Genomic DNA, 13,872 nt, shown 5'->3' with positions numbered 1-13,872 from the left:
CTCAATATTGAAGGAACCATGGAGCTATGGAGAGATCGGGATATATAACAACATTAGAGTACTAGACCGTTTGAAGGTACCGAGATAGTCATCGATATATAGAAGTGGTCACATATCGAGATATGAAACATCGAGATATGGAGAGTTGATTGTATTTCAATGTTTATGAGTAATCAATAGTCTTTTTTCTTATTTTATTCAACCAAAGAGGCTGTTCATAAACCACCGGATCATGCATTTGGGCAGCAATTAAAACGTTTAAAGCACCAAAACCAGACATGACGAATTGGGTCGGACCTAGCGGACCATCAAAGTGCGACACACTTGCAAATGGCTTGCTTAAATATGCATAATGTATTACAGCATCGGTAGGTGCAAATTTCACAGCTCGTGCCTACGGCAAACGGTCAACAGAATGAGTAACGCAGCAAAACGACAGTTGAAGCAATATGACGCCAAACCATTAATATTAACTGCAGGAAAACAAAACACTACACACACACAAATCCTTCCAACAATTAAGCATCACCCTGAGGCGCGTCTGCGTCTCCTCGACGAGAGGGTACACTCAACTCATTAGGCGGCAGTAAATTTTGTGCAACAGTCAAGATCGATACCAATCACGTCGCCGGCTTGCGGCTGCGGATCTTGCTTGGACATGCAGCAAAAGAGACGACATTATTGCTGACTTTAATCACTGCGCTTTTATGTCGCATTTTTATTGATTCCGCTTCATTCTCATTAGGGACCTTCCATAAATGACGTAGCATGTTGACCAATCTTAGACCCAGTAGCGTATTTTGCTATACCTAATACATGGCACGTCACAACTTGTGAAACCTCCCCCCCTCCCCCTAAAATAATACGTCATTTATGCATGTTCCCTTATTTATTGCTTTTGACGGACTATCTGTGCTTGCTCTCTTCTGGATCTGGTATGTTGTCTGCGCGCCGCTGTGGTTACATTAACGCAGGTCTGACCTGACCTAGCACCAAAAAAATACCAGAATTACTCCGCCTTAGTCAGCAGTGACACAATCCTGTTCTTTTTCGCCAGATCCGATTTGCTATACTCCTCCAGTAACTGCTCACAGATTGAGAGATGGGACGAAAGAAAAAGAACAAATAAGCACAGCAAACATTAAGATCTTCATTAGCAATTTTGCGATTATGTTCCGACCGACCGGCGATCGCAGTTGATGAATATTGTCGTAAAATTGATCGACAGTGAAACGATCTTAGTATACGAGGACTTACCACGATGTCGAAATCTTTGCTCAGTATGGCTTTGGCTTCGGAATTCTCGTAGATGACGGTAACCAGCGTCGGATAGATGACCATATCGAACTGCTTGGGGAGCTTGGTCAGGCTCTTGATTATCACTGATGATTGATCCGAGGTGAGCAGATCCTGAAAGTAGATGAAGCAAGAAATGGTGAGGATATTTTGGAATTTAATAAAAGTTCTCAATAACTCTGTCGAATCTCTAAGATGACTGCAAATCAGCAGACAACTCATCGCGGCTCCAAGAAAATTACAGGACAACACCGAACGGTATTTGTGCTCTACAATCTACCACACTTTCAGCTCACTTGAAATTTTCGCAAACTCATAACAAAAAAAAAATCAGCGTCTGTTTCTTGATTTGCAAATCATCGTCGAAAAAAGTTGTTGCTAGCTGAGGCTTGAATTGCTGGCTGCCGCCATTGAACAACTGCTCCGCCGTTGTTCGAAGGCCACGGGAACAAAACAAACCAGCAGAAATCATCACAAACTGTTCGACCATCAAGACATCAAACTCAGCCCACTTTTTCTTAGCCGGCTGAAGAAGTTTGATGATCTGTCTGTCGGCAGAAAAGAACATAGCTCAGTGAACCGAAGAGCGCAAAGCAAGGAAAGGGGTTGTATGTTTTCCATTGTTTGCTGTGCTCTATATTTATCCCATCCGAAGTAATTGGCAGTTTTCAAGTGAAAAAGTATCAAAATATTTTCTTGTAAATTTTAAATTATTTATCATCCTGCAACATCTAAACAGAGAATGAATCTTCCCGTCTTGCTTATTTTCAGTAAGGCCGCTATAGTGGAAACTGTATTTTCTATCGTTTTGGAACATCTTCCAGCAAATGGTGCATTTGGATGACCGAATTTCACAACTAAGGAAGAATTGCAAATTTCTCTACGCGGTACGGTCGACACCCCGGAATGAGCCACAGTCCAAAAGGTTCGGTACCCGAGCAAAGTTAGAGATCAAATTGAAATCAGAATTTGCTGTTATGATGTAACTTAATTTGAATACTCCATTTGATCTCACTTTGGTTGACTTAACGGTTAACACAGCAAAAATGAGAGCAAAATTTTACACTGTTGAATCAAACGGAAAACTAATTCTGCTTTCAATGAAATCAATTTGATTACTGATTTTGCATTCATAATGTTTGACAGAATACGGGCCTGTCGTAAATGCTTAGCATCCATGCTTCTCACGCTGAAAGACTTGAGCTCAAATGTCACCTCGGGCTAGTCACGAATGACCTAAAATGTGTTAAACAAAACAAATAAACAATAATCGTTAGTTCAACGACAGATGAACTAAAATCAAATTTTAAACAAGAAATTAACAGCAGAACTTCAAGTTAAGTTGCTTTGATTTAAAAAGTCTTGACTGCATAATGATAGCACAATATGATATCAGACTTCTGTCGCGACAATTGAAATCAAAATGAGTTTTCATTATGATAGGAACTGCACACTTTAATATCGATTTGCTTTCATTTTGTTAACCGACTTTGCTCGGGTAGCGTCAGTGGTAGAATGATAAGCGTGACTGTCTCTCACCCCAATTTGTCTGGGTTCAATGCCAGTCGAGATTGTTGAGACTTTTCCTGAGCGGAAAATCTCTGGTCACGTCTGCCTTCAAAAGGTAAGTGATGCCCATGTGATAATGGATTCGATATATAGGATTCAGGTGTGCACTTGCCTTCCTAGAGTCCTATGGCCTTGCTTCACTTCCGAAGAAAGACGCTACCAGAGATACTTCACCTCCGAAAGTGCCAGAAACCTCGGCTGGGATTGAACACAGATCCACTGCACTGGGGTGAGAAAGCAGTCACCCTTACCATTTCAACGTGTTCGCTAGAAAAGTCTAGCACTCTTAGGGATGCCCGGTGTATTTAAAAAAATGTTCAACGAGATCAACGAAATGTCTTCACAAGCCATCACCGCTACTTATGAAAGTTTCGTTCAGTGGAAGGTGTTCAATATATCAGATTTATAAAAAAAATGAGTCTTTGCGGAAGTTTAAGGGCCTTCTTAGAAGACGAGGGCATATCGTTTGATTTCAAAGAATTTTGTAAAAGAACTTCATAGATCTTCAGGAAACTTCGAAGAACCTGATAAAACTTCGTAGGAGTTCAGGGAACTATGCAAAAGTCCTTGAAACTATCAGCAAATTTACAGGAGTTCATCGAACTTTGTAGAAGCTCGGCGAACTTCGTGGAACTGTAGTGAACTTCTTAGAAGTGCATGAAATGTTGCAAAACTAATTGTGTAGAAGTTAAGAGAACTTTTTTCCCTTGATTTGTATTTCGTCGATCTTGTTTTCCATGCTGAGCACCAATGCTACCAACACCAGAGAGGCAGCTCCCACACCTTAACCCTACCATATGAGCCGGGGACGTACGGCTTTAAATCCCGGCAGCGCCGACTGGGATTGAACCCAGGCTTTTGGGGTGAGAGGCAATCACGCTTACCACTGCACCACCCCACTCATGTTGATATTAGTGAAGCATTTCCTTTCAACTTTGTAATTGTCAACTTCACGCACTGAGTAACAAAAATCGGATTTAAAAAATCCTGTTTTTCATTTTACCTTAAAAAACTGTACTGTACAAACTACTGGTTATAATTGCATATGAAAAGTCAACTCTTATCTTACTTATCCTTAATTTATGTAGGAGAAATGGCTCTAATGTTGGCCTATGAATCTAAGATTGGGCCCATCGCTAGAAATATGCTATTTACCAGTTTTATCTAGTTGAACGCGTCATTGGGACGATACTAATGGATATTTTTGGTCTCTATTGAACATTTAGTCGATTGCTGAATTTATGCATGGGCTCAAATTAGGAGCATTTAGGCTGACATTACATCCATTTGCCCTATGTGTTTAGTTTTAGGAAACATCATTAGTTTCGGGACCTTCTTTTAACTTCAGAGCACTTTGGATGGACTTGGGTAATGAACTTGAAATAGTTCAAGTAATTCCGTACATGTAGACTATCAGCTACATTCTTAAAACTTCAGGGAACTTTGTAGAAGTGCAGTCAACTTCATAAAACCTCAGCGAACTTCGGAAAAGTTCAGGGAATTTAATAAAAGCTCAAGGAATATCAAAGAAATTCTGCAACTTTATAGCTTCAGGGTTTTATGTGGGATCTTCCTGAATGTTTTGGGATCCTAGTATCAAGTAAGTTCAGGAAATTTCGTATAAAAGGTTCTGGGTCTATGAAGTTTGTAGAAGTTTATGGATGTTCTCAAATATTTACCAAATTAAGAGAGCTTTGAAAAAATAAAACTTAGAAGAACAATATCAAAGAAGATCAGCAAACTTATTAGAATTTCACAGACTTAGATTCGGGAACTTCCTGAGAGATTTGGGAACTTTTTACTGTCCCGATGATCAGGAAATTTAACATAAAAGTTTAAGATAAATTGAAGCAACAAAAATCTGTCAAATTCTTTAAAAATCCTGAGTCGTTAAGTGTTTTCTACAATTCACATCACTGTTTTTTCAATAATCGTGAAGCAATTGTGAACGCATATGAAATAAAGTGTTACTTACTTAAGGGTCCTGTGCACCACCAGCGGTGTAAAGGGCCAACGTGAAAGACTTCCATCCTGGGCGGCTGCTCGCTTTTGCTTTGACCTGGGCCCAGGGCAGATTCCTATTGACTTGCTTAATTTCCTTATTGAGGCTCCGCCGCCATGAGCCCCTGGGTCTGCCTCTGCTGCGATGTCCTGCCGGATTCCAATCCAGCGCTTGCTTGCAAATTTCGTTTCCGCCCCGTCGAAGTGTGTGGCCGACCCACCTCCACTTTCGCTCTCGAATTTCTGTTGCTATCGGCTTCTGATGACATTGACGATGGAGCTCGGCATTCGAGATCCAGTTGTGAAGCCACCAGGCACGAATTATATACCGCAGGCATCGGTTGATGAAGACCTGCAGCTTTTGAGTGTTCTCCGTTGATACACACCACGTCTCGCTGGAGTATAACAACACAGATTTCACGTTCGAGTTGAAAATTCGGATTTTGGTGCGTTGACTTATCTGGCTGGATCTCCATACGTTTCGTAAACTCGCAAAGGCAGCCCTAGCCTTCTTGATTCGTGCACCTATGTCGCTCTTAGTCCCGCCGTCCGACGCTATTTGGCTGCCAAGATATTGGAAACTTTCGACCTTCTCCACTGCTTGCCCCGCTACCGTAAAGTTGGAAGGGTTGCCCGTGTTGATATCCCACGATTTGGTCTTGTTGACGTTGATGGTGAGACCCGCCGCAGAGGAGCGTTCGGCTAGGTCATTGAGCTTACTCTGCATATCAGAGCGCCGTTGTGCTAGTAGAGCACCATCATCAGCCAAATCGAAGTCGTTGAGATGCTCCATGGTGATAGGCTGCCAAAGCAGCCCACGGTTCGGTACACGGTCAATTGCACCTACCATGATCTCGTCGATTACGATGAGAAACAGTAGCGGTGATAGTATACATCCTTGTCTCACACCAGCGACTACCCGGATAGGGTCGGACAAGGCTCCGTTATGCAGAACTTTGCACGTGAAAGCCTCATACTGCGCTTCGATGAGGTTGACGATTTTATCCGGGACTCCCTTGCGTCTCAGGGCGCCCCACAGATTCTCGTGATTGAGACTGTCGAAAGCTTTTTCGTAGTCAATGAATACCAAATAAAGGGACTCTTGGAATTCATTGACCTGCTCCAGGATGATCCGGAGCGTGACAATATGGTCCACACAAGATCTTCCGGCACGGAATCCTGCCTGCTGCCGTCGGAGAGTCGCGTCGATCTTCTCCTGTATCCGATTCAGGATAACTTTGCACAGAACTTTGAGAACAATACACAGTAACATGATGCCTCGCCAATAGTCGCACACAGTCAGATCCCCCTTCTTTGGGACCTTCACTAAGATGCCCTGCATCCAGTCGGCCGGAAAAGTCGCGGTGTCCCAGATATTACAGAATAGTTGATGCAACATTTGTGCGGATAGCATGGGGTCAGCTTTGAGCATCTCTGCTGATATGCGATCGTCCCCTGGAGCCTTGTTGGATTTCATGCTTCGGATAGCTGCTTCAATCTCCTGCAGTGATGGGGCCTCGGAATTGACGCGAGTGATGCGCCGCACCCTAGGCGGATCATGCCGAGATGTTGATGGCTGGTTGGCCGTCGAAACTTGAAGAAGTTGTTCGAAGTGCTCAAACCAGCGTTTCAGCTGGTCAGTGGGGTCGGTAAGCAATTGTCCAGTCGTGTCCTTCACTGGCATCCTCGGGTTCATCCTTGCTCCACTCAGGCGTCGTGAGATATCGTAGAGGAGGCGTATATCGCCAGTGTTTGCGGCTTTCTCCCCTTCGTCGGCCAGGGAGTTCACCCACGCTCGCTTGTCCCGTCTGCAAGAGCGCTTGACTTCCTTCTCTAGAGCCGAGTACCGTTGACGGGCTTCGTTCTTGGCTCCTCTGGTTCTCGCCCGCTCTATCACGGCTTTTGCTTCTCTACGCTCCTCAATCTTCCGCCAGGTTTCATCTGTGATCCACTCTTTCCTCTGGGTGCGCAGCTCACCCAAGTTGTTCTCGCTTGTTTCTATAAAGGCATTCTTGATGGCCGTCCATTGTTCTTCTACGCTGCCACCTTCTGGAACGTCCGCAGCTCGAGTCTCAAGTTCTTCAACAAAAGACCTTTACCTTTGTGCACTGGCCGATGGGGAAGAGCAAGCCCCCGATCACCATGTCGTTATTGCCACAAAATACTGCAAACAGCTCACCGTTCTCGCTCATTTCGCCGAGACCATGGCGTCCCATGACACGCTCATAGTCCGTGTTGTCGGAGCCGATCTTCGCATTGAAGTCGCCAGTGTAGATCTTGATGTCACCCTTTGGAACCTTATCCACGACGGCATTCAGTTGACTGTAAAAATTCTCCTTGTCCTGAAGCTCGGCAGCATCGGTTGGCGCATAACATTGGATTATGGTAAGGTGTGTTCTAAATCTGGCAACGATTATCCTCTCATTAACAGGCTCCCACTTGATGAGCCCAGCACTTGCCTGGACGCTAAGTAGGAGACCAACTCCACGATGGCGGGGAGCGTTTTCACTTCGAATACCAGAGTATAGTAGTACCTGTCCCGACGGCAGTTTGTGTTCTCCAAAGTTTGGCCAACGAACTTCACTCAGTCCCAGGATTTCTAGCTTCATGCGTCGCGCCTCGTTGGCGAGTTGTGCCAGTTTACTCTGCTGGGCTAACGTCAATACATTCCATGATCCAATTCGTGTCCGTTGTTTTGCGCTAAAAGTCGTTGCCGTTATATCAGTTCGATGTCTTTCTCTGTTGGTTTCTGTAACAATTGTAAAGGTTTCAGAGACAGTAGGTGGTTGGCCTAAGGTCTCCTATCCGCCGTGATGGGGCTGCCATCTTAGGTGTAGCTTCCGGGGAAGAGCATTTCTTATTCAGCCGCTGGATGCCAGTCAGACGCTGTTTGAGCCGCACCTCCATGGTGAACAGACGCTCGGGTTGGCGAAGCATTTCCTCTATCACCGTGCTATGGTTACCGCGCCAGTGTTCGCGTCGCACCTCCTCACTCGTCGGATTGACAACATTGCCCAGGCTACGCCAACCAGTGAAATAAAGTATGCCTTCTTCTTAATTCAAAAACATTCCATAAGCTATTCTAATTCTACCAAGATCTCAGAACATCCATGAACTTCTACAAACTTCTGAGATTTAATAAGAGAATTATTGAATTATTATTATAAAGGGTGATACGGTCAAAATTTGGTCAATATCAACTTGACGTATTTCTTTCAATTTTGCATTTAAAAAACCTGAACACCCCTCATTTTGAAGGTGTGTGTGTGTAGAATGTTGCTCCTATTTTGATTTTGGAATTCACTCTTCAGTTGTCAAAATGCCGTCCAAGCAAGAAGAGCAGCGTATCAAAATTTTGCTCGCGCATCGCGAAAATCCGAGCTACTCGCACGCAAAGTTGGCAAAATCGCTAAAAGTTGCCAAATCAACCGTCACAAATGTAATTAAAGTGTTTGGGGAACGTTTGTCGACAGCCAGGAAGTCTGGATCGGGGGGAAATCGAAAACCGGAAGCCGCTGAGACGACAAAGAGAGTTGCCGGTAGTTTCAAGCGAAACCCTAACCTCTCTCTCCGAGATGCCGCAAATAAGCTGGGTGTATCGTCTACAACCGTGCATCGAGCCAAAAAACGAGCCGGACTATCGACTTACAAGAAGGTAGTGACTCCAAATCGCGATGATAAACAAAATACGACGGCCAAAGCGCGATCCCGGAGGCTGTACACGACGATGCTGACGAAGTTTGACTGCGTGGTAATGGACCACGAAACCTACGTCAAAGCCGACTACAAGCAGCTTCCGGGACAGGAGTTTTATACGGCAAAAGGAAGGGGAAAGGTAGCAGATGTTTTCAAGCACATGAAACTGTCAAAGTTCGCAAAGAAATATCTGGTTTGGCAAGCCATCTGTACCTGTGGCTTGAAAAGCAGCATTTTCATAGCTTCCGGGACTGTCAACCAAGAAATTTACGTGAAAGAGTGTTTGAATAAACGTCTGCTGCCTTTCCTGAAGAAACACGGTTGTTCCGTACTGTTTTGGCCGGATTTGGCATCTTGCCATTACGTTAAAAAGGCCATGGAGTGGTACGCCGCCAACAACGTGCAGGTGGTTCCCAATGACAAGAACCCTCCCAACACGCCAGAGCTCCGCCCAATTGAGAAATACTGGGCTATTGTCAAGCGGAACCTAAAGAAGACCAAAAAAACTGCTAAGGGCGAGCAGCAGTTCAAGGCAAACTGGCTTTCTGCGGCGAAGAAGGTGGACAAGGTGGCTGTACAAAATCTGATGGCAGGGGTCAAGAGTAAGGCCCGGCAATTCGGATTTGGAAAAGCGGAAGCCTAACTGAATATTTTTCCTGAATTTTATACTAATTGAACTTGAAAAAGAAATTTAATTTGATTTTTTTAAATAAACGATTTCACCGATTTACACGCGTTTTCCATTGACCAAATTTTGACCGTATCACCCTTTATTAGAAGAATTATATTTTTATTGATGAAAAATTGTTTTGACTGCCCAACCTATGGCAATATGAATATTATACCTTTAAGAGAGGAATAATCTTCACAGAAAGCTTAGATGAATTCATTTCAAATCAGCGTAATTCAGTTGCACCTATTAGCAATGGAAGAATGCTCCGTTGAAATAATCACAACGGCCAAAAACTGGAGCACCTCTAAGACCAATAAATAACAACTGATGTCAAAACGGGAACTGGAGCTTGAAGTTTGAAATCAATTATTTTGTTTATTTTGATGCAAAATTAGCAGATTTTAAACCGCTTTATAATTCAGAATACATTAAACCATCAATTAAATGGTATTAGTTGCCACACAACACTTAGAGCTTATATTTTATAAAATTTGAAAACTAAATATGCATACTAACTAGTGCCGAAACTGGCTCACCTACCCTATTTACAAAACTGCAAGAGAATCGATTGATCGTTTGGGTGTACTTATCTTGAAAAAAATAAGGTTTAACATTTTTGACCCCTCAACTAACAGTAGTCTCGACCAAATGTTCCAAACATGAACATTCCTACCAACGACAACACGCGGTTCAAGGCTGAAGGATTTCGTTCCACATAAAGGCCGGAAGATGGCATCGAAGCAAAACTACAGATAATGATACGTTTTGTTACGACGATATGACTGTGCTTTTCTGCGGTTGAATACGGTTCTGCGAGGCCTCCGGTTTGCGGCAGTTGGTAAAAACAGAGATAGTAACGCCAAGAAGAAGGGAACATAAAAAACCACAACATAAGAGATATGACCGCCTAAAGGGGGCTTGGGCTAAGGAGAACAAGCGCCAGGCTGCCGTTTTTTAGAGTTCAACATTTTTCGAAATGGCCGCGTTGCAAAAAATGATGAGCGCCCGAGCAGACTTCTTAACCAACTGAGGAGAAAACAAAACATGCACGGGGAAAGGGAAAGCGGAAAACATAAACTAACGAGAATACACAAGTCATAAAAGTAATTTAGATCAGAAAATCATTGCGGCACGCGGTAAAAGCTAATGGAAACGAAGATCGGTGGCGGCGCGGCGGCAGCGAGTGACTGAGGTTGAGAAAAGGGAAGAAAGAAACGCGCGCGCCTTCGCAACAACAAAAGGAACCGGGCAGCTTTTTTGTGGTTGGTTCTCAGTTATTTTCGGTTTGTTCCTTCCCCCTGGGGGCATAATGGTGAGTGCCTCGGCGGACCACAACATCATAAAACCTTTCCACCATCGTAACCAATCTATCCGAGCAGATTTTGAAAAGCGTAAAAATGGCGTCGACGCTTCCAACGAATCTTTCCGCACAGATCTTTATTTTCTCGTTGGATTGACTCAGCGTATACTTAGAACTAATGAATACCCGACCCGTGAGGAAGGGCCCGAAATAGCGTACCTGATTAATTTTATTATTGGCACAGAAGAAACCTAACGTTGCTATTAAGTCGATTATCACAGCCTGGGTTTCACCCTTCTCCTCCGATTTCGGCACGCAGTACTGTAGTAGGATGCTGACCACGTCCAGGAACTTAAACGAAAGATTTTCCTCTGCTAACACGTCCTAGAAGAAAAAGAAAAAAAAGAGCAACAACTTTAGGCTTCGGTTAGAGAACATCCATTTCAAACAACACAAATCCAATTTCAAACTTCGTACGAGCAACGGATAGAGTAAATATGTGCTCGAAGAAAACGATCTAGTCTAGAGGAGAGGAATATCCCATCGAAGTTAATCGATACACAACCCCACAAGAGTGCAAATATCAATTTGCAGCATCTGAGCCATATTTGCCGAGCCAAAAAGTTACTCCGCAGAATCTCCCAGAACCAACATTTCATCAATTTCGTCAGCAGACAGCGGCTTCCGACCTAAGTTCGTTAATGGAAGCGAAATTTTTCCACTTAATTTTTGCCACACACTCATAAATGAAAGATTAAACAAACTTTTCATCTAAATTGAATCAATGACGAAGGGGGATCAGCGTTGCCGGTCGGAATAGGTTCTACGGTTACGAGATAGGTTACGGCATCGACGACGTAGTTGATGTGCGACTCGAAAAGGTAGCCCGACAAACGACGCCGATGCGAAGCGTGCTGTTTAGATAGGATCCAGAGAGGAGCATGTGGTTGGCTAAATATTTGCAAAACATATAGCTTCTGGTTCTAGGGAGGGACGATCTATCGAGAAAAGGGCACCAAAGAAAGGCAGCGCAGTGCGTGCTAGGTGGTGTTTTATAAAGGGTCTGTTAATGAACTACGTAGACCGTTTTAGAGAGAGTTTAGACCCCCGGCGTAGGCAATCGTTCATACAATGTTTTGGAAATTTGTATGGACCGTAGACACTCGCCCATCTCCCCCTCTCCCTATAAAGTGTCTACGTGGTTTATGAACAACCCCTAGTTAGATTGCGCAGTAGATACAGCGAGTGTGCACCTATCATTGAAACTAGCTAAATGTATGCAATAAACTTATAATTGCATAAATGAAATGCGCTGAAGTATCGCTTTCAAAGCAACTTGCATGGGTAATTTTTGAAATGCTGCATCAATTGATGTTAATTATTAAAATAACATGGGAAAATTATACGATTATAACCAGAATACCAGCAATAATCTATTTATTTTTAAAAGAATATTTTGTACTCAATCTTTTTTTTTCGTCTCTTATTATTTATTTGGAGCATCCCACAACTATCCACAATAAAACAATTCACAGAGATTTTTAGTAGTTCTTCGTGAGAATTGTAGGGAAAAATCCAAGTGAATTATAGCGATCATTTTTACGGCATTTTACACGATTCATTTTTTTCAAGGCATGACACTATCAGGATGTCGACTGAATAATGAAATATAATTTCCTTGGTATACCCTGATTTTCCTGTCGTTTCCCTGAAAGAGTTCCATGCAGCGTTGAAATGATGGTAATAATAAAAGGAAATAAAAATAAATAAACACCTTGATTGATAAGTGTATTTACGTTTCTGCAATAATACATTACAGAAAAATTACAGGTTTATGGTTAAATTACTAAGTAAATTATAAAGCTCGTCATCCTGTAATAGGCATCATTTTTATAGTTGTGGTAGTTACACACGACTGAGCCTAGTAAATAAACGAACTAGTTTAAAAAAAAGTTGTGGTAGTTGCTGAACTTGGTTCCTATAATAGACGAAATTATTTTTATTGGATTCTACTATTCTAAAAACACTATAGGGTAAACGTTCCTATAGTTGCCGTACGTTAGAAGCGTTAGGTTCCTATAGTTGTATATTGAGTCTCCATACACAACTATACGAACCTAACGCTTCTAACGTACCGCTACTATAGGAGCGTTTACCCTATAGGTGCAAAAAAGAATTTTTTTATTAAAAATGTATTCGTTTTCGAGCAAGTATTGATCAATAAGTTTTAAATACTAGCTACTAGCTACTAGCGGGGAGCATGTTGTTCGTGAATATCTTTAAAATTTGATATTTAGTATATGGAATAATTATTACAAGCAATAACAGATCCAATAGGCGAATTTAAATAATATATATGATAATTAAATAGATTCAATAGACATCCAAAAACTACAATCGAGTTAAGATTTAAAAGAAAAATTTATAAGTGATATCAGATAAATTCATCTTCTATACCTAATAGCAAACTCAAACTATGAACATTTCAATGCTTACGAATATTGAAAATCTGTACAAATCCAGGATTTTCTCAAATCCTCCAACTCAAATATTTTTTTGGGGTCTGGAGCTGATCATACTGATAATGCTATGCCCAGATTTTTCAATTTATCTCCGTAAATACTGCTCTATTCGAGATTTGGAGGGTTTTAAGGTGTCAATTATTTTTTACAAATAAAAATGTCCCAACCCATTATTTTCAGGCTGGCGGGTATGAAAATCTTTAAATCAATTTATCTCCGTAAATACGGCTCCTATAGAGATTTGGAGGGTTTTTAGATGTCAGAAAATGTTTATTGTTTTATGATACTGATATTTATAGAAAAAATGCTGTGACGTGTGCGCGTAGATGCATGCGCGTAGTAATCCGATTGAATAAATAAATCCGTTTCGAACGGAATATCTATATTATGTAAGTTACGCGTTAGCGTTAGCGTTGTTATGATATACTTCGTAGATTGGATACTAGCGACAGTCACGTCTCTTCTGAAATTCTCAGTTAGACTACTTTCAGGAATAATGCTGGGGAGGTTCCAATCTAAACAAGAGTAACAGAAGCATGACTGTCGTTATTCCCGGGCACGCCCATCTTTACCATAACTAGGGATAGGGAAGGAAATGTTAATGTAGTACTTACTCAACGAGAAGCCACCGACTTAGCGACACCCTCATAAGTGCTACGGAGTTGGAGGGTTGGGTAGGGTATTCGGTAAGGATTCACCTCAAGTTGGCGATGCAACCAAAAGTATGTATTGTTTATTTGTTGTTTATTTAATCTCTCGATAGCCGGCTATCGAAAGAACATATTAATTTTGTTTAGTGATAATGAATTTTAAGA

At 42.2% G+C, this 13,872-nt stretch overlaps 1 protein-coding gene across 1 annotated transcript in view; it reads right to left on the bottom strand.

The window, feature by feature from the left end:
* Positions 1-875: 875 nt before the first annotated feature.
* Positions 876-13,872, bottom strand: part of ssp3 (short spindle 3) — a 169,674-nt gene continuing 156,677 nt past the window's right edge. Inside the window, exons 12-14 of the mRNA XM_065232867.1 lie at positions 10,755-10,919; positions 1,258-1,410; positions 876-1,084 (exon numbers count right to left, since the gene is read on the bottom strand). Of these exons, the coding sequence (XP_065088939.1) occupies positions 1,010-1,084; positions 1,258-1,410; positions 10,755-10,919 (393 nt within the window). The 3' untranslated portion in view covers positions 876-1,009. The remainder of the gene's footprint in view (positions 1,085-1,257; positions 1,411-10,754; positions 10,920-13,872) is intronic.

The sequence above is a fragment of the Ochlerotatus camptorhynchus genome, unplaced genomic scaffold, assembly GCF_037179485.1.
Source record: "Ochlerotatus camptorhynchus isolate MF236.1 unplaced genomic scaffold, CSIRO-AGI_Acam_v1.1 ptg000379l, whole genome shotgun sequence".
Classification (NCBI taxonomy): Eukaryota; Metazoa; Arthropoda; class Insecta; order Diptera; family Culicidae; genus Ochlerotatus; species Ochlerotatus camptorhynchus.
The sequence above is the reverse complement of the archived record's forward strand: the minus strand, read 5'-3'. Positions and strand labels throughout refer to the sequence as shown.